The sequence below is a fragment of the Pteronotus mesoamericanus genome, unplaced genomic scaffold, assembly GCF_021234165.1.
Source record: "Pteronotus mesoamericanus isolate MK-2021 breed Mesoamerican mustached bat unplaced genomic scaffold, CSHL_Meso_final contig_56, whole genome shotgun sequence".
Taxonomy (NCBI): Eukaryota; Metazoa; Chordata; class Mammalia; order Chiroptera; family Mormoopidae; genus Pteronotus; species Pteronotus mesoamericanus.
The window spans coordinates 23,588,293-23,610,207 of record NW_026555201.1 but is presented as its reverse complement, the minus strand read 5'-3'; the positions used below and the strand labels follow the sequence as shown (position 1 = coordinate 23,610,207).

Genomic DNA, 21,915 nt, shown 5'->3' with positions numbered 1-21,915 from the left:
GAATTATAATGAGATATTACTCATTTGATTAACATTTAAGTAAACACTAACAACGAAATGTCAACTGACAATCATAGCATAAGCAACCCTACATGGTAAGCATTATTATTGTCCTGTTTTACAGAAAATCCAGATTAAGTCATGTCCAAGATGCAATATTGTGATATAATAAGAAATATATATTTTGACATTAATCCCCAATTCCTGGCCAAAGTTCCCAAACTCCTGTAATTTCCTAAGTGATAAGAAGAGTAGGAGAATCTTTTGTTATGTATATATTTTCTCCTAGATCCTGAAACAGCCCCAGAGAAACAAAGTTGAAACAAATGTCTTTTCCTGTTTCTGAGAAGCCCTTTCAGCCACACCTGAGTTTATGTAAATTTGGTGACTTTTGGAAAGCCCCTAAAGATGGATGCCTGGCTGTCAGGGGAACCAATAACATGATTAGATGGATGGGATTTTTTGAGGCTATCACCTGACCTTCTGGGAAAAAGAGGAGCCAGAGGTTGTGGTAACAAATGGCCAATGATTTAGTCAATCAGGCCTATTCAGAGGCTGGCAAAAAGAGGTAAAGGACTCTGTGCCAAAGTGTGCTTGACTGTAACAAGTAGAATACAAGAATGTGTAAATAATGAAGACCAGCAATTTGAGCACATACATGATTGCTCCTAAGTGCACTGTACCATCGTGACTTCTTTTGAGTTAATAAAACTATGGTAATAATCATAACTTGCATGTCTTCTTCCAAACAACTGTAAATCTAATTTTGCCTACACTTGTGTAATAAAGTCTCCATATAAATGATTAAAGCAATTCAGAGAGCTTCTAGGTTAATGAGCAAACCCATGTCCTTGAAGGATGACACGCCCTAACTCCCCAGGACAGAAGCACCTGCATCAGGATCCTTACTTTATTTATTTATTTTTTGGGTATTTATTGCCATTTTATTGTTCATATTTTTCATCTTTTTTCTTTTTTAAAAAATATTTTTTTATTGTTCAAGTACAGTTGTCTCCATTTTCCTACCACCACTTTCGCCTGCCCCACCCACCCCCACCTCCCACCCTCAATCCTTCCTCACTTAGGACCCTTATTTTTTATATATATGAGATATTGAGATGAATTTTATTTTTTCCTATTTTTACACCATTTCTATTTTTCAATTACAGTTGACATACATTATTATATTAGTAAACATCTTTGTATATCTGCTCATCAAGATCTTTTAAAATAATAGTAAGTCAACTGTTTCCCTGGGTTCTATGAGATATTCTACAAATTATCAAACCTGAGGGGGATTCTTCAGGACCTCTGATTTATAGCCAAGTTGGATAGATGTTGTGGGTAACCTGGGAACATGCTACTTACAACAGAAATCTGGCGGGGGAAGCTGTGTGGTGGGACAGAATCTTTAATTTATGGGGTCTGTACTGACTCTGGGCAGTTAGTATCAGAATGGAGCTAAATTGTAGGACACCCCATATCTGTCGAGAACTGGAAAATTGCTTGGTGTGGAAAAACCCACACATCTGGTGTCAGCAGTATTGTGAGTAGAGGAAGCAGTGAGTTTACTTTAATAAAGTTAGAGAGATGATAAATGCGGGAACTCATAAGAAAACTCCAGTCTGACTCCAAAGTCTGTTTCCTGCCCTCTATTTGAGCTGCCTCCCAGGACCCTGAATTCTGCAGTTTAGGAATGGAACACTTGGGGTCAACCTGAAGTCTTCCCTATGGAACTGTGGGTTCCCACAGTAGGTTGTTTACCAGAGATAGATCAACAACCATGTACAAGGAGAGCCTAAGGAGCTGCTGCTGCTCTAGAGAGGACAGATCTGCTTGTTGCAAGTTCTTCCTCATAACAGTGAAGATCGGGGGGGGGGGGGGGGGGGTAGAAAAAAGGGGGGGGGGGGGGGGGGGGGGGGGGGTAATTGCATTTAATTGTGTACATTAGTCATTTTAGTTTTCTAGAAATGTCCCAGAATTTAATATAGACTAATCATTTTCCAGGTGATCTAGAGGGATCAGTATTTCCCTCTAGAGGATGCAGTATTTCCAAAGTGGCAAATATTTCTGTGTTAGTTGTAAGAATATCTATCAGTGATGTGCTGTACCTTGCATTTATTGGCCATCAAGACATTGCTTAATTCAGGAATTTTGCAAGTTGGTTGTGCCATATTGGTAGCTTGAAATTGGAAATTGTGAAAGAATTTGCCCCCTGGAAAAGAGCAAATGCTACAGATACCAAATCACCCAATTTTGAAAAGCTAGTCATTAAATATTTACCAGCACACCACTGTGTTTTGAGGGTCTGTGACTGGTGAGGGTTATTAAAGTCTAATAATCAACTTTAAATTCATCATCTAGCTCTTGTTCCAGCTTGTCATTTAATTCTATCCTATTTATTCTACTCCTTTGTGAATGTTCTTTTCTACTTCTTTCCTTCTCTACTAACAAAAATCCTTCTTATCATTTGCCAGAAAATTTCTCTATCTGCTTTAATTTATAGGTTTTGCTATCTTCAGTTTTATCTTCTAATCTTATAGTTGGAATCATGCAAGTTTTTATTTAATTCATTTCATTGGTTCATATATGTTAATCTCTTTTATTCAAATAGATGGGAATTATATTTATTTTGTGTATGTCACAGCACCAAGTATGGGTTTGTAGGTTATAAGTAGTTGTTGACTAAGTAATGTAAAATGTAGGAGATACACTGAAAGACCCTGAAATTTTTTTATTTGCTTTGATTGATTTTTATTTACTTTGACTTGCCAATATTCAACATCTTAACATCTTACAGGGGTGTCCAACCTTTTGGCATCTCTGGGCCACACTGGAAGAAGAGTTGTTTTGGGCAACACATTAAACACATAAACACTAGAGAAAACTGATGAGCAAAAACAAAAATGTTTTAAGTAAATTTGTGATTTTGTGTTGGGCCACATTCACAGCCATCCTGAGATGCATGTGGCCTGTGGGCTGTGGGTTGGAAATCCCTGAAATCCAGTAGATACAGTAAGTTCAGCTCTCTGCCTCCTGATCTTCTATATTCACACAAGTGGAGAAAAACATACATTCTAATTAGTCACTAATTTTAATGGAGCCCTTAAGGCTGCCTGCCTATTGTACTATTATTTCCCTTGTTCATTTCTTCCACTTGATTTTTAATAGACAGCTCACTTTTAACATGTCCCAAAATAAGCTTCTAGTCTTCATTTTTAGACCTACCCTTGGGAAATTATCCTCAGCAAATAGTAACTTAATTGCATCAATTAGTTTTTGCTGTGTAACAACCTCCCCACCACCCACAGTAGTGTAATTGATTTCTAAAAAGTAGAAATCAATTATTTAGATAACATTTTATGTAGGTTGGCAGTTTGGGCTAGAATCAGCTGGGTAAATATTCTGTTGCTGTCAGCTGGGCTCACTCATGTATTTGAGGTTAGCTACCAATGAGGCTCAATTGGCTCTGCTTTGAGGAATTGGCTAGGTGTTAACAGAGACAACAGGGTGATTGGGTTGCTTGTTTCTCAACATCTTGACTCCTATTTGGGCTTATTGACATTGAGGCTTTGGGTTCTTGGTGAGCAAGAGGGCAAACTCCAATGCCCAAGTGCTTTTTAAGTTTTACATGTTACTGTTAGATTGGCTAAAGCAAGTTACATGGCCAAACATGGATTTAGCAGAGGACTATTTAAAGGGATATCCTTGTATTCAAATATGAGGATAAAGGATGGTGAAAACAAACTGGATGCATTGCTGCAGTTAATCCACTTGGTTAATATTTTACTTACTAAGGCAAAGTCTTAGGGCTGACTTTGATGCCTCTCTATCTCATATTCCACATCGCATCCAGAAGAAAATCCTACAGGTTGTACCTTTAATATGTATCCAGAACCAAACCATTTCTTACCACCATCACTTCGTCATCGTGTAAATCATTGCCATGCCTCATCTAGTCTGCTAGAGGCTCAAAACTAGTCTTTCTTTCATCCGCCAACCCCATATCAATCTCTTCTTAATATTGCAGCCAGAATCATCCATTAAAATGAAAATTAGGTGACGTCACTCATCAAAGCTCCCCAATGACTTCCTACTCGTAAAAAAGGCTGAATATGTGAAGCGGCCCATATTCCCTACAAATATTGGTACACTGATATTGGAACAAGGGGACCCTCCAGAAATTAGATGAATTTTATTCCACACCTCCACATCCTTGGGGGTGTGGAAGCCCCCAAGGTGTGGATGACTCGTTAGTGGCAGCTGCATTCCAGCTGCCTAACCTGCGTACATTGTCCTGACAACCAGGGTGACGATGCAGCTACTTCTGGTGCACAGGGGATTCTGGGATGGCCTTTAAAAGAGGGGCTCATGGAAAGCTGCGCTATTCGTTCTCCCCTCTTTCCTGCCTGCAGGGGGCTGGAGTTCCTGGGTCCTGTGCTTTGAGGACCCCGTTGGTCCGGGAACATTCCCGGTGTCCCTCCCTGCACACTCCAGGAAATGCCTGGAGTGCAGCGGGCGCTAGGTCAGTAAGAAGTGAGTGGAGATTCGGGCGCCCATGGGCCCTGGGAACTTCGGGCTAGGTGACAAGTCTTGTGTCCCTCCCCCATACAGAAAGTGGCAGGAAGCCCCCGCATCATCTGCCCACCCACCACCCGCGTGCTTCTCCTGCGCGGGCTGCTGCTCCACCAGCTCTAGCCCGCGCAGGGCCTTGGACCTACCACACCAACATGCCGGGTGGAGCTTAGCCACCTAGTTGGTTGCTAGTCCTGAATGCCGCTGGCCAGGTGATGAGCCCTGTGCCCCTTTCTCCGCATAGGTTTTGGCAACTGCTGCTCTGCTGTGTGGGTCCTGCCCGGCCAGGTACACAGATGCACCAGAGGGCAGCGGCTGGAGGAAGGGGACAGGGCACCGCAAGTAGGACGCCTGGACGCAGACTCCAAAGGATGTCTGAAGCTGGTCGGTGACTGGAAACCAGCTAAGCCACTGTATCTAAAAGGATGGTGCCTTTGGGTGCCGCCTTAAACTGAGCTGGCCGAGGGCATTTGGGTATCTTAGAGGAAACGGGCTTGGAGGTGGAAAGCTGCCATTATTTCACATTGCATGTACTTTAAATAAAAGATTCCTTTTCCTTTTCCCCACACTGTCTCCAGAGTTTTTGCCTGTTGGCCCTAGTGGTAGAACCCACTGGTTGTTCAGGTACAACACAAATTTTTGATGTCTCTCTTATCATATCTCCTCTATCTGATCATCTGCAGCTACGGTAGTCTCCTTGCTATTCACCAAACTCACTTGGCACATTTGCTTTCCGGCGCTTTTCACCTATATTCTGTCTCCCTATAACACTTTTCGCACCAGATCTCTATATTGTTCTCTCTCATTTTGTATGAGCTTTCCAGTGAGACCTTTCTTGATCACTTTATTTAAAACTATATCCCTTAACTCTAATTTTTTCAGAAATTATTATCACCCAACTGATACATATTTAACATACTTTCTCTTCCCTATCATTATAATGTGAGCACCGTGCTTCCAGAAATTGTTTGTTTATTTACTACGGAATCCCAAGCACCTAGTGTATTTCAGGCACACAGAAATAAATGAACAAATGAATGATTGAATAACCATTGAATGAATGAAGTACTACTAAATGGCTGAAACTGTCCTAGATACAAAGTCTGTAGTGGTGAACGTCAGGCTAAGTTCTGTGGTAAATTGTATCATTGTTCCCAATTATTTGATGCACTGCTTCTAAGAAGAATATAATTGTATTCATTGTCATATGAGTTGCAGTGTACACCTACGTAGAAAGATACAATTTCCTGTTAAGTGACATCAAGGTTGGCCATGATATTGAATGTATGCAAAAGTGAGGCCATTGCCAAGAAAAGATGTTAAGACCCCGTGTAGTTTTTCACCATTATTCTTTTCTCTGTGCCATGAGAATGACATGTCTTAGATAGGGGCTGCTTCTTCACTCTGGATTCCAGATGAATACATGTGGAGCAGAGCCTCCGCTGACACAACTCACATAGAATGTGAACAAACATAAACCCTTTTTTCTTTAAGCCAGTGAAATTATGGGATTATTTGTTAATACAAAATGACTCAGAAAAAGCTGATTAATGTAGTTTCTAACCACAAGAAGTTTACAGACACAAAAGGAAAGCCATCCAACCTACTGTAATATTTCTTATATTTTACTTAATTAAGTTTAAATCATAAGGGAATCAACTGGACATGGGAACTTTACATATTGCAAAGAAAACAGGATTCAGGTGTGTCTGAAGAATGCTGGGCAACTTGCCCATATTCCTTACAATATATCTTCATTCTAGCCAAACTCACACTTTCTCACATCTGTATATTTGGTGTCTTTCTGTTATTCGGAGACATTGTATGCAGAAGCAAGTCACGGAGATGAGAAGGAAGAGGTAAATTTGACCAGAATTCCTATCACATTAAGTCATTTAAGACCTTTAAAATATCCTTCTTTTATAGATTTTTGATGTAAGTACATTATTGCCAAAAAAAAAGGTAGCATTTCACATATTCAGGAGTCATGGTTTGAGCCTAATAGCCCCACTAAATTTCTGTGAATAGAGCCCCACAGCCATTCCCATGTATATGCAAGTTCAGGGAATAAAACGGCAGGAGGGAAAGCATACGACTTCCAGCGAGAAAGAATTTCTATAAGGTTATACCTTGAAGTCCATCCTCAGAGGCCAAAGCAGAACTGAATCCAACAACATGCTCCTTTGTTCTTTGTTTGCCTGTGTGTGCCAAGTTTTACATTTAAACCGAAAGCAATTTGTAACATGTTGAGTCAAAAATATATATATACATATATAGTCCCGACATTCATAGTTACCTTGCTTCTCAGGTAATTCTTTATTATGTCACCGAGTGTTAAAAAAAATATTATAATTATGTCCCTGGGAATGAGCAAGCGAACAAAAATTTGGGTAAAACCCAGTGAAAGGAAAGCAGTTAGAAAATTCAGTTTTAGATACAAGATGAAAGGAAGAGGAGTGTGATGGTGTCATGGATTTTATCACATAGTGGTGATATTATTTACACTAGTTGTAAAATTTTTTTTGTAAATATGTGTTTGGAAGTAGGATCTGTCAAAGCAAACTATTCTTAAGATCAAGATTTCTTTTTTTGTTTAAACATAAAATACCTCATATATTTCACATACACATAGTAATTAGAAAATATTTAATTAGGAACTATTTATGGTTTTTGGAATTGTATGTAATATTTGAAAAAAGAATGCATGTAACATGCATGTAAATTATGAAGTGGGATTATAAAAGGAATTCCCAGAGGACTGACTACCTAACATGAGCTGGTTGTTCCAAGGCAATGCTGTTCCTACCATTTTGGTTCAGTCTTATCTCATGAATCTGTCATCCCCATATGTAAGCACATTCCTGGATTTTGCTTTATTATTTTCTGATTACTAACTCTTTGCGGATAACCTATTATGTATTCTCCCACTGTGTCTGAGAAAAGGGTATGTAAAAACTCTTTATATAAAGACCTCATTTTTTCTTTCCATCTTACGCCCTACTCTCCAATGCATCTCTGTCTTAGTCCACTCAGGCTATAATAAATGACCATAGACCAGGGACAACAACAAACATTTATTCCTCATGATTCTGGAGGCTAGGAAGCTGAGGATTACAGTGCCAGTATGGTCAGATTCTGGTGAAGGCTTTCTTCCTAGTTCACAGGTGCCTACATCCTCATATGGCAGAGAAAAAGGAAACAGGTTTGTCTTGTCTTTTCTTACAATGACACTATGCCACTGTGAGGGCTCCAATCTCACAAACTACTTACTTCCCAAGTCTTCATCTCCAAGTATCATCACATTGGGAATTAGGGTTTTAGCATACGAATTTTTAGGAGACACAAAACAGGTGCTGTTTTATTCCATAACAGCACCTGGACTAAACAAATTATTGTACTTAAAAACTATATAAATGTGCAAACATAATAATGTTGGGTTTAAAGGATCTTCACAACAATTATAAACCAGTAAAATGTATAATTTATGCAGTTATAAAATATGTATAATTTAATCTCTAATTTAGAATGGATGGTGTTGATTATTAAAGGGGATACATGATCTTTTCAGAGTTCTGTTGCTATGGGCATAGCCAGCCTCAGCCCCAAGAAGATACCTGACATACCCTAGTGGTGAAGAGTCAACAAATTCCTACAGTGTACCAAAATTATCTTAACATTTTGACAGCAAAGCTGCAATATATGAACAGTTACTATCCTCAGTTTTCTGTTTAAGAAACTGGGACTCGAGAGGTTAAGCAATTCATCCATGATCCCACAGCAGGAAGATGGCAATGCTGATATTTATGGCAAGGACTGTATGACTAGAAAATATTCTCTTAACCACCTAATTTTGTGACTCGAGCTATTTTGCATTATTTTTTATATACTAAATATTGATTTGATAAGATTTCAGCAAAGGAGGACTCAATATATGTTAATAAAATACAGAAAAGTTGTCAAGGGAAAAGTATAAGACTTAAAGAAACTAGGAAGAATAAAAAAAGGGGTACCATAAATGAAGTAAAAAGATAAAAAATAGAGCAATAAAGAACACAGAGATGAACAAATCACATGAGGCAATAATTGTTTAGCTGAGTTATCACATCTACAAATCTGGAGCCATGGACTCAGATATGAAAAATTGATCAATTTTGAATAATTTCATCCATTACTTGTCTAATTGCTTTTTTGTATCAGACATTCATTCAAATAATCTATATAGTAGCCATAAGTACATGTTCAAACTCAACCTTGGTCATGATCATTGACTCCCCCTATTTGCACAGCACTTCATTTAATATGGATAAAACATAGTATTTCCTAGCCATCTCTGCTTGAATTAAGTTAACCTCAGTGTCTTTTTTAAAATTCAGACAATTCAAGCTCATTTCCTCATTAGCCCAAGGTTTCAGTTCTGAGCTGGCAGTGATGTAAGCTGTATCATGAATTGAAGTTCTGTAAGTTATAGAAGCAGCAGTGTAATATTGTGAGTCAAGGTAATAATGGCAGAAATATAGAGGCAAGGAAATGTGGAGAAGAACATTGCATAAGATAAAGACTGGAATAAAGGAAGATTTAAAATGATCTTCTGAAAGATAGAATAAAGGGATACATCACTATTTATGAATAGGAGTGTGCAATGACACGATCTCTGTGTTAGGAAGAACTTTTGTCACTAAGTGATGAATCTTATAGAGAGCTGGGGTATTAAAATCACATTTTCTCTTTGCAAATTTTTAATATACATTAACTAATATTAAGTATGTGTCTAGTATATTTCTGACACTTTAAAAATATTTAATTAATTTATTTTTAGGCAGAGGGTAAGGGAGGGAGAAAGAGAGGGAAAGAAACATCAATGTGTGGTTGCTTCACATGCCTGGGTACCAGGCCCATAATCCAGGCATGTGCCTTGACTGGGAATTGAACCAGCAACCCTTTGGTTCACAGGCTACAGCTCAGTCAACTGAGCCACACCAGCCAGGGCATATTTCTGACAGTTCTATGAGACTTTTAAAAAGTTAAATAAAATTTTAGCTCTTGAAAATCCCATAGTATAGTAAAAAAAAGCAAAACAAAACAAAACCCAGAAACTAAATAAATTGAGGGAGTGTTATAAATGAAGTTCAAAAGTATATGAGATTATAAGGTAAAATAATATTTTCTCACTGGTAATTTATGAACAACCTCAATATTGAATATCTCATGATTCACGTGGTCATGCTTTTTGGAACTTTTGACAAAACCATTAGTTATATTTTTATTCCACATATTAATTTATTCATTTTATCACATTAAGTTTGCAAGAATCAATTACCAAATGTGTAAAACCAATGTATTTATAATGGTACCATTTATAGAAATCAATGTTAAAAGGATTTAGGAATCTCATACATAAAACCATTGAGAATAATTGAAAATAGAGAAAGAAAAATATTGTCTGGTGGGGCAGGACAGAAAATTTGGATTAATGAAACTAGACAGAGAAAGAACACAGAGGACTTTGAGCTTCATTTCCTTACTTATGAAGAGGAAAAGCTTTGAGGTGAGTGGATTCATTTCCTTACTTATGAAGAGGAAAAGCTTTGAGGTGAGTGGAATATCAAACATTGTGTAAGAATATATGGGGGAATTATTTAAATATGTGAATGCATCATTTCTCTGAACTTCAAAAATTCTTCATCTTTTCTTACATGTAAAACTTGGAATGGTTTTGTATAATTTTGTGTATTTATCAGTTATTGTCACAATTGTTGGATTGTGAAGTCAAAAATCAAGTTAAATATGTGTGCAGTTTCAAAAACCACATTTACATAATGACATCCTTAGTGTGGGAGAGTCGGGAATAAAAACAGGACTCCTACTCAACTTTTGTGGTTATGAGGCGAAGGAACTCTATTCCAAAAGAGAAAATTAGGTGTCATTACATAAAGGGCATGAGTTTTTAAATTATTTTTTCAGTGCTTTATTAATCATAATGCTCATTAACAAAACTTTTTAATCTAGTAATTAATCTGTATATCTACCAGGAAATGTCCACCATGAATTTGAAATCCAAATGATTTTTCAAAAAACTTAGAGAATTGTACCTTCAATAAATAAATATTTACTTATATGTTAACCCATTAATAATTCACAAGGTGAACATGCTCAAAATTGCCTTAAGGAAAGTGAGAGAAAAATATTACTAACTCATAAAATAATTTATAATAAATATTGAGAAATGAAAGCTGACATTATCTTCTATGCTCTGGGTTGTTTCATAGAAGGTACAGTTTATTGTTGCTTTTATTTAATCTTTTGCTAGTCCAAATGTAGCCAACACATTTAGACATGATTAGAAAACAGGAACAATGAAAATATTAAATAACTATATAAGTGAGTAACTTTGGTATTTTTCCACAACTTCATGTGGAGTTATTGATGTTTTTAGAGTAGATCCTATCGGCAGGCACACTTCAGATTTCAATTTAGAAGAACAGAGAAAGTGTTGGTAGAATGAAGTACAGCAGGCAGAATGACCCATGAAAATGAGTCAAAACTTAATTTGAATTTTAAAATCTAAGATTTAGAAAAATAATGCATATGAAAGTAAATTTCAGCCTTACGATGTGTTGGAAAAGTCAGCACTGACTTTTGTGTTGGAATGACTTTAAGCTTTTTCTTCTTTATGATCATCCTTTCTTCCCCTTCTGCCTTACACATTAATACTCTATCTTTAAGGTGAAGTAATAATTGCCTTCAGTATTATTGTACTAAACACAGTTGTTATCTGCTTCAGAAGTGGTCCTAATCATGGCCATTTCAAAGATAGGAAAACAAAAGCCTAGAAAATTTCAATAACTTACCAAAGTCAGATAGCAAATGGTAAAGTTAGGACCAACTCAAATGCTGCCCTCACTGTACCTCAGTGAATCCTTCAACCACACTTTTTCACTCTGTCAGTTACCTTATTTTTTTCAATTAGAGTAAGACTTGACGTTTCAGGTTTGATTTCCTGTCACATTACTTTTAGTGCACACTGTGTTCTCCCATTCTCCTCCCATGTTCCATCTTTATCTCTTGTAGACTTAATAACTGTATTCTTTCATGGAGATAGACTTTCACTCATATGGTCTCAACTACAGATTCCTTATATTATGCTTTTTTATCATAGAAGTTAATATTGGATATTTCATGAAATATAAGATTAATACATACTTTGCTCTAATAATTTTGGAAATGAGAAAATTTAAATATGAAATGTATTTCAATTAAGGAATAACCTAAAACATATACAATGAACTTTGACAAACATGTGAATGTGTACGATAAGTACAATATCAACAGCTTGGGTTTTATCTTAAAAATCTTTGGAGAAAAAGGAACATATCTAATAAAGATGATAAAATATCCTTCAATTAGAGAAATAAATCTTGTGTATTTTAATTGCATAACATTTTTCTTGTTTATGTGCCCCAAATGGTAAGAGTAAAGGGTGTAAATATGATCATATATGATTTTGTCATTGCCTTTTTAATTGTGATTTACAGTGAACAGGTGAGTACAACTGTGTGTGTGTGAACATAATCTGGTCAGTATATAATATGGTTTTTAACTTCCTTTAGAGAAGATCTGTGTCCAAATTCTTTACATAGGATTTCATCCCTAATGTCAATTTTAGGATGGTGGGGCAGGGGGCCTCTGCTGTTCTTCTGGACCTGCCCAGCTCGCATGGGGAGTATAGCAGTCAATTGTGCAGGCGTTGCAATAGCCGCCAGGACATACAACTTAAAGAAGAACGAGGCCCATGCGTTGGAGTACTTCCAGCGAGTTCTCAATGTGAATCTCTTAGGTACCTTCAACGTGATCCGCCTTGCAGCTGGTGAGATGGGCCAGAATGAACCAGATCAGGGAGGCCAGCGTGGGGTCATCATCAATACTGCCAGTGTGGCTGCCTTTGAGGGCCAGGTTGGACAAGCTGCATATTCTGCTTCCAAGGGGGGCATAGTGGCCATGACATTGCCTATTGCTCCGGATCTGGCTCCCATGGGGATCCGGGTGATGACCATTGCTCCAGGCTTATTTGGCACCCCGCTGCTGGCAACCCTCCCAGAGAACGTATGCAACTTCCTGGCCAGTCAGGTGCTCTTCCCCAAGCGACTGGGTGACCCTGCTGAGTATGCTCATCTGGTACAGTCCATTATCGAGAACCCATACATGAATGGAGAGGTCATCCGGCTGGATTGGGCCATCCGCATGCAGCCTTGAAGGGAGAGGGCAGAGAAAACACAGTCCTCCTCCCTTCCTACCCTTGGCATATTGTGCTCCAGCTTGAGAGGAAGCTAGTAGCCATTTGTAACTGCCCTAGTGACCTTCCGTGCCTAATAAAGTCTCTCTTCTTACAGGGGGGGAAAAGAAAAAAGGGGGACAAGCAAGTGGTAGACACCAGTCTGACCAAATGAAATAGAACATTTTCTTGCACTTGGTGATAGCTAAGTGGTAAGTACCCAAACAAAACCATGAGATACAATGTGATACTTTGCATGGCCACTGAAAAAGAGGCAGAGACTCTGCCCAGCTGGACTTAAACCTGAAAGGTTGGGCTATTGAGAACAAACACTGTGCAGTGTATTTAGAGCCAAGACACATAGAAAAAATGTCTTGTTACAACATTTGAAGCTCTGGATCAAGCTGCACCTGAAAACTTAACAGCTGGACATTTCAGTTACATGAGGCAATACAATTTTTTGTGTTGTTGTTTAAGCCAGTTTGAATTGCATTTCCTGTCATCTGCATGAAATAATATTAACCAATGCAAAACAGATGACTTGGATACAGTGACCTTGCAAAACATGATTTATATTATTAGCTTCAAAACTCATAATTTCTAAGAAAAGGAGTTCTGTTTTGCATAGAAAATGGAAAATATTTTGGAGATGGTGGGGAGAAAACACTAGAAAGGGCAGAAGGGAACTAAATGGTAATGGAAAAGAAACATGATAAAGATGAAATAAAAAATAAAATAAAATAAAAATTCCATGTTTCTTTAAATAAAAAATAAATGAAAGTAATCAAACTATGTTTAAATTACTATATATCCATCCATGCTACCCAGAGATGTAAAGCACTTAGTATCAAGTTTATTGAATGTTAACAATATTTTTAAACCACATCAACATTTCCAAATAGCATACAACAAATACAGCCATGCATTTCAAAGTGTTTTTGATATATTAGTGCAGAAAATACATATATTTTATTTTAATCTTCAGAAGGGGAAACATCAGGGAAAATGCATGGCATTGATGCCAGAAAGGAATAGGGATACAAGTACTTGATTCATTTTGTGAACTTGGGCAATTTTAGTAGCTTTAGTTTCTTTACCCATAAGATGAGACTAAAAATAATATTTAATAGAGTTTTTGATAGAATAAAACATGGGTAAAATATATATAAAGTTCTTCATAAGTTACAAATCGCACTTTTAAAAAATAATTAAAAATGAAAAATTTATTTAAAATTAAATAAAACTTAGCAACATAGCTAATGAAAATGCAGTCTTTAAATATTTATTTATTTATTTATTTTCAGAGAGAGGGAAAAGGAGGGAGAAAAATAGGGAGAGAGACATCAATCATTTGCCTCTCACATGCAGCCAGCAGGGGACCAGGTCCACAACCCAGGCACGTGCCTTGACTGGGCCTTGAACCAGGGACCTTTTGCTTTGCTGATCAGTGCTCAACTAACTGAGCCACATCAGCCAGGGTGAAAGTGCAATCTTTAGATTCAGGCAACTGTGCCTGAATGCTAGCACTACAACTTAATAATAATGAATCTTTGAGAAATTTATTGAAATTTTCTTAAACTCTTTCTTCAGATTTGTACAACTAAAATAATAATGTCTAACTCATATGACTTATAATTATTAGGTGAGAATAATATATATGCTAAGAACCCATGTTGATATTTAGGGCACAATAGACGCTCACTAAGGAACAGTCATCATTATTATTAAACTTATTACCAGTCTTTAGCTTTATTATTTAATAAATACATGTTTTAGTGTGTATGAAATATCACAATAAGCCTTATTTTATATTTATTTATGTATAAAATTTTAAAACCTTGATTAATTAATATACATATCAATCACTTTAACATCATTGTTAATACTTTAACAAGCTAAGCTAAATAATGTAGATTTAAAAGTTTAAGATTGTAGATTATTTGGATAAGTAGGTAAAAATTTAGAATGTAGTTGAATCATATAAACTATGTTTGAAAAATATATAGTTGTTGTTTAGCAATATGACTTTATTGTTCTTGCAAAAATTACTTCATAATTATAATTGTATGCATATCAGATTTAGAGAGGACAAGAATAACTACTTCAGAATGGCATGCTGAATGAGTTTTATATTTCTTGTCTTTTATAGACTAGGATATCTATTATTTTATTTTGACAGTTATTAGAAAGTTTACATTTACTTAAATCCTGCATACTCTTCATTGGGCTAAGCATAAAGATTTTTAATTATATGAAGTTCATTTTAGATATTGGATTATTAATCATTCAGGTACAAGATTAGCTCCATTTCTTTGTTAATCTTATACCCTGGCATTTATTCATAGTAATATTACATTTTTTATGGACCATTTCATCTCATATTTTCAAAGGAGAAGTCAAGATGAGCTATTTTCTATCTTGCCCCAGCACCGAGCAGTAGGAATCAGAGGAGAGAATGATTCTGAAGAATAATCAGAATAAATGTTCAGTCAAATACTTCATAAGTCACAAAAGTGGCTTAATTGTTTTGTGCTTTTAAAATATGGAAATGGAAGAGATATAAGGGCTTTCTTTTCTTCTTCCATAATTCACAGCACATTTGTACTGTGATCATTGCAATACAATCAGAATAAAAAGACCAAATTGGTGCCAAAGAAAATAGAATGACAAAGTATGATTAATTATAGAAAAACACATATCATCATTCTAAAATTAGTTCAATTAAGTGAACAGAGAAATATACCAACTATGAACAATGGGTAATATTTCATTTTGTTTTTCTTCTCCCCTGTTTTTTTTTTTTTTTTTAATAAAATGGAGACTGATGATATACACAGGATACTCTAGTCTTAGTATGTCTTTCTCCCTCTTCATTGGGCTAAAAAAGAACAATACAAACAAATACACGAAATAAAACTAGTATATCTACCATGGTCAGGGTTTAGCTCTGAAAAGTCTTCTGCTTCCAAGATATGTGAAAGTAGCATGTCATTTTTTTCCCTAAAGTGTATATTTTATGGAACATAAGTCTGAGAATGCACTAAGAGATCTGAAGGTCCAAGAGGAAAAATGATTCCATGGTTGAATACAACTGTTTTCTTGAGTAGTCATGGTTACATTAATCTGCTGAAGATACCTAGAAATCTTTTGATTTGATAAAGACTTATTTAGCTTTGGTAACCCCACGTTTCTCAAACTTCTCTTTATATTCTTTTCTATATATCACTTTCTTCACAGATAGTATTACTTGACAGTAAAGTAGACTATGGTTTCAGAATGCCTGGGTTCAAAACCTGACTCTACTACATTCTAGATGCACCATATAGACAAGCTATATAACATTAATTATAAATAATGTGTGTTTTTTTTTTAAATTTTAAGAATACATCATTTTATATAAGGCTTGAGTATCACAAATTTTGGTGTCTGCAATGGTCCTGAAACAAATCTCTTGTGTATGGGTATGTACCAGAATTTATTCACTGTTTGCCTATTAAAAAATATCTTGGTGGCCGGGTCATAAGGCAATTCCATTTTTAGTGTTTTTGAGGTAACTCCATTCTGTATTCCATAGTGGCTGCACCAATCTGCATTCCCACAATGGTTCTCTTTTCTTCACATCCTTGCTGATACTTACTGATTGTTGATTTATTGATAATAGCCTTTCTAATAGGTGTGAGTTAATATCTTATTGTGGTTTAAAAATTTTTTAGACAGAGGAGAGGGGAGGGAGAGAGGGAGAGAAACATCAATGTGTGGTTGCCTCTTTTATGCTCCTATGCTTGCCCCTAACCTGGAACCTGGCCCACAGCTCAGGCATGTGCCCTGACTGGGAAAGGAACTGGAGACCCTTCAGTTCACAGGCTGGTGCTCAATCCACTGAGCCACACCAGCCACGGCTCTTACTGTGGTTTTAATTTGCATTTCTCTGATGATTAGTGACATTGAGCATCCTTTCATATATCTATTGGCCATTTGTATGTTCATTCTGGATAAGTGTCTATTCAAATCCTTTGTCCTTTTGTTAAGCGGATTGTTTGCTTTTTGTTGTTTAGTTTTATAAGTTCCTTATAAATTTTGGATATTAAGCGCTTACCAGATGTGTTGGTGAACATGTTCTCACCTTTAGTGGGTTGTTTCATTTTGTTGATGGTTTCTTTTGTTTTGTAAAAACTTTTGAGTTTCATGTAGTCTCATTTGTTTATTTTTTCTTTCGTTTCCCTCAACTGAGGGGATGTATCAGAAAAAATATGCTACAAGAAATGTCCGAGGTTTCTCTGCCTATGGTTCCTTTTTCTGACCCAGCAATTCCATTTCTGGGAATATATCCAAAAAAACCCAACACACTAATTTAAAACAATATATGCACTACTATGTTCATTGCTGTGTTATTTATAACAGCCAAGATTTGGAAGCAGCCAAAATGCCCGTCAGTAGATGAGTGGATAAAAAAGCTGTGGTACATTTACACAATGGAGCGCTACTTAGCTGTATAAATGAAGAAAATCTGACCTTTTGCAATAGCATGGATGGACCTGGAGAGCATTATGCTAAGTGAAATAAGCCAATCAGAGAAAGGCAAGTACTATATGATTTCACTTATATGTCTACTTTAATGAACAAAATAAACTAACACACAAAGTGGAAAAAGGTTCATGAATACAGAGAACAGACGGACAGCTGTCGGAGTAAGGGAGTTGGGGGTTCAGTAAAAAGGGTGAAGGGATTAAGTAAAGAAAATAAAGACTCATGAGCACATACAACATTATGGTAACTGTCAGAAGGAAGGAGGAAGAAGAGGAAGAAGAAGGTTTAAGGGGGGATAAACGGTGATAGAAGGAGACTTGACTTGGGGTGGTGGACACATAGTGCAGTGTACAGATGATGTGTTGTGGAATTGCTTACCTGAAAACTATATAATTTTATTAACCAATGTTACCCCAATAAATTCTAAAGAACACCTTGGTTGTTTCCAGTTTGGTGCACATTAATAAGTTCTCTTTAAACATTCATGTGCAACATTTTGTGTTGACATAGGTGTTCGAATCAATTGGGGAAATAAATAGAAGTATGGTTATTATATTATGTAGTAACATTATGTTTAACTTTAAAAGAAAACCCCAAATTGTCTTCCAAAATACCTGTGCTATTCTGCATTTCTCCAAAGCAATGAATAACATTTCCTGTTGTTATGCATCCTATACAGCAATTTCTGGATTTTTAACTATTCCGGTAAGTAGGTAGTGGCATCTTATTGTTTTGATTTGCAATGACAAATGACAAATGACATTGGGCATCTTTCTTTTTCCTTTTTTTCTGTCTAGCTCCTTGGGGAAAAGTCTGTTCAGATCTTTTGCTCATTAAAAACTATATTGGTTGGTTGTTTATGTATTGTTGAATTTTACAATTTCTTTGCATATTTTTAATATTATTTACTTATATATGTGTTTTGCAAGTATTTTAATTCAAACTTGTGGCTTGCCTTTTGATTTCTTTAAATATGTCTTGCACAGAACAGATGATTTTAATAAGGTCTGACTTACCAATTTTTTCTTTCATGGATTGTGCTTTCAATGTTGTGTCTAAAAATTCATCTTAAAACTCCTCTTCAAAGTGCTCATCATTAAAAAAGCTATGGTGACAGAAGGTAATTAAACATAGTGTGGTGATCATTTAGCAATATATACGAATATTGATACATTATATTGTACAGTAGTTCTCTGTTAAGCATGGGGAATACATTCCAAGATCCCCAGTGGATTCCTGAAATCAAGGAGACTACCAAATCCTATATCTACTATAACTTTTCCTAGACATACATTCCTAGGATAAAGTTTAATTTTTAAATCAGGCACAGTAATAGATTAACAACAAAAACTAATAAACAGAAATATTACAACGATACAGTGTAATACAATTTATGTGAATGAAGTTTCTCTCTCTCAGAATATCTCATTGTATTTTACTCTTCTTCAAGAAGTGTATTCTTCTTAAGGTAATGTGAGATAATAAATGCCTCTATGATGAGATAAAGTGAGGTAAATGATGTAGGCATTGTGACACAGTGTTAGGTTACTGCAAGTGTTACTTGACCACCAGCACTGTGGTATTGCAGAACTTGACCTGGTAACTGAGATGGCTTAAGTGACTAATAAGTGGTTTGAGTGTACAGTGTTCATATGCTTTCTGGACAGAGGGACGATTCACATCCCAGGCTGGATAGATTGGATTGGCAAGGGATTTCATTACTCTACTCAGAATGGTACACAATTTAAAACTTATAAATTGTTTATTTCTGGTATTTTCTATTTAATATTTTTAAATCATGGTTGACTGCAGGTAAGTGAAACTGCAGTAAGCAAACCATGAATAAGGGGGAGGCTACTGTACATCTTAAATTAATATAATGTTACATGTCAATTATACCTCAATTTAAAAAAATAACTAAAAGCTCATCACTAAACCCAGGGTTGCCTAGACTTTGACATGAGCTTTATTCCTGAAATTTTGTATTTTGTTCTACATTTTGAGTTAATTTTTTGAAATGTGTAACATCTGCTTTTAGGTTTATTTTTTAAATATGGGTATTTAATTATTCCAGCATCATTTGTTGAAAATACTTTTTTTTTTTTCATTAACTTGCCTTTGCTTTTTTGTTAAATCAGTTGACTACATTTGTTAAGGGGTGCAGTAAACCATACATACAGTAGATAAAAGTGTCAGATTTTTAGCCATTGACTTTTGGATTTCAAGTCCAGTGTAATTTTCCATTTTTGCTTTACCAAAAGAAAGTAGATTTCATATGTGTTACAACATTTCTCATACTTTAAATACAATTTTCCCACTTTCACTCCTACCTCTTTCATGTTTTATTTATTTCTCCCCTTATTTATTTAAGTGAAATAACCAGTCACCAAGTTTTTTGATCTATCATTATTAATCATAGGTTGTTTCTTACTCTTCACATCAATTTGAGAGTAATCAGTGTGTCAGTTTTGTTTTCACTATGTACTTAAATGCGAAGAATGAATCTCTTTCTCTCTCTTTGCACTTGCATGCTTTGCTGACAATAAAGGCTATAGGACAGTAAAAAGAACGTAGATTTTGAGTCATTTCGTGGCTAAAAAAACAGTTCAGTCAAGTGCTAGATGTGTCATTATTTTTTCTTATACTGGATTTAATTGCCCCATCAACAAAATAACAATAGTTATATGTAACACTCAATTTTTATAAGAAATGTAAGAGGGTCACACATGTAAATGGCAGCAGTGGTCTCTGGTATATAGTAGGTATTAAAAATATGTAAAAAATATAACATTTTTTAAGCATTTATCATGTGTCAGACATGTTATGTACAGTTTTAATAAAGACACCATAATAATTAACACAACTGTCTCAAGGGTGACTGATGGATACACCAAGAGATACAGGGTCAGGATCATATATATTTTTGGGAAAATATTTACATCATGAAGGCAGCTACATAGACTAAGGGACAGAGCAGGCTTTCACAGTGGTTCCCAGATGCCAGTGGAAAGGCCCTGATATGAATAAAGGACTGTTAGTAGCTCTGTTTCCCATTTTCAAGTAGCTTTTTAGTTTTAATACTGTCTTCTATATTCTCAAGCTTTGGCTGCATGACAGCCTACCAGTAGCTGCCATGAACTCTATTAGCCTCTATAATAGTCACAAGAGCTGGTTAAACAGAGATCCATGTTCCAGCCCTATTATACACCTATGGACTTGGGCCAAGGTACTTCCTGGTATCTCTTCTTACAAATTTTACAACTTTGGAGTATACCCATTAAAAGATGAATAAACTGCATTGTAGAGATTATGCTATTTCCCTAAAAACAGTATAATTAAATTTTAAAATTAGTTTAAACTATTTCTGAAGGCTTATGTTCTCTAGTAAACTCTGGAAAGTATTAAATAGCAGTATCATCTCATTTTCTCATTAGCACAGTCAACATATAAGAAATTAAAATTTATTTTTCAAATTAGCTTTCTTAAAATATTGTTTCCTTTAAATGGGCTACAAATGGAAAAATATTGGGGTAAATAATAAGTATAAAGTTTTTTAATGGAAGGAAATAAAGGTATGAAGTATGACTTACTGGTTAGATTCAATTGTATGTTAGTAAGGATATTGGTAAGTACCATAAAGTATCTAAAGTTCTAAGACATCTTTAGAGTTAGTTTCTGCTTTCATGAAAATGAGAACATCTAGAGCAATCAAATGAAGTGAGATGATTAATTTGTTTGAACTTAGTGGATAATAATGCAATATTAGAGAAAAAGAAAATAGATATTTAATACATGTTTAGGAAAAGGAGTACATATTTAAAATATAAGTAAGTTAAAAGCCAGATATTTCAGTATTCTTGAATACTAGACTTTGAAAAGAGATGTGTTAAATGGGAGACTGTGGCCTACTTACTATAAAGGTATATTTTATAAAAATCGTAGTCCCTTATCAAAGATTCCTTAGCATTTCAGAGAGATTTTGAAAAATGTTGGCCTTTGGGACTTCTAAGGGTATGACATTTCATATTCTGCAATGCAATATTGGTCTTAAATTGAACCATTTATTTTACCCTTGTTAAATGTCAATTGTCCTTTCCCTTGATTTATTAGTTTTATCACCTACAAGTTCTTTTCAGGAAAAAACTGGTGGGTAGTATAATGACCAAAAGAGAGAACTGATTTAGTCTGAGGTCTGGACAACTAGTAATTGGAGACCAATAAAATACCTTGGTCCCCAAAAGTGCATTTAAAATCTAGGATTCTGAACTTATGTAAAACTGATCCTGTTGAGTCAGAATCATATTGAAACAAGAAAGCAGACTTCTCACCTCATTACAGAGCCCAAAAACTCACCAAAGAATTTTTCTATGGTCATGGTTGTTGATATTTCTTCCTTTAAAGGTTCATGAAGTCAGGTTATTCTCTAAGAATAAAAGAGTATTCTCTGAAAGCTTCATTATCTCTGCTCGATGATGGTCAGAAACTACAATAATACAGAAGGCACTTGGTGTAGTTTGTAGCACAAATTCATTAATCACAGAGTA

The 21,915-nt window shown here is 35.7% G+C and overlaps 1 protein-coding gene across 1 annotated transcript; it reads left to right on the top strand.

The window, feature by feature from the left end:
- Positions 1–12,288: 12,288 nt before the first annotated feature.
- Positions 12,289–12,883, top strand: LOC129075737 (3-hydroxyacyl-CoA dehydrogenase type-2-like). The gene has a single exon (XM_054579855.1). The coding sequence runs from the start codon at positions 12,289–12,291 to the stop codon at positions 12,823–12,825; it is 537 nt and encodes a 178-aa protein (XP_054435830.1). The 3' UTR covers positions 12,826–12,883.
- Positions 12,884–21,915: the final 9,032 nt, after the last annotated feature.

What these genes read in the sequence shown, in the direction of transcription:
- LOC129075737 (XM_054579855.1), top strand. Translation starts at nt 12,289, where the DNA reads ATGGGGAGTATAGCAGTCAATTGTGCAGGCGTTGCAATAGCCGCCAGG.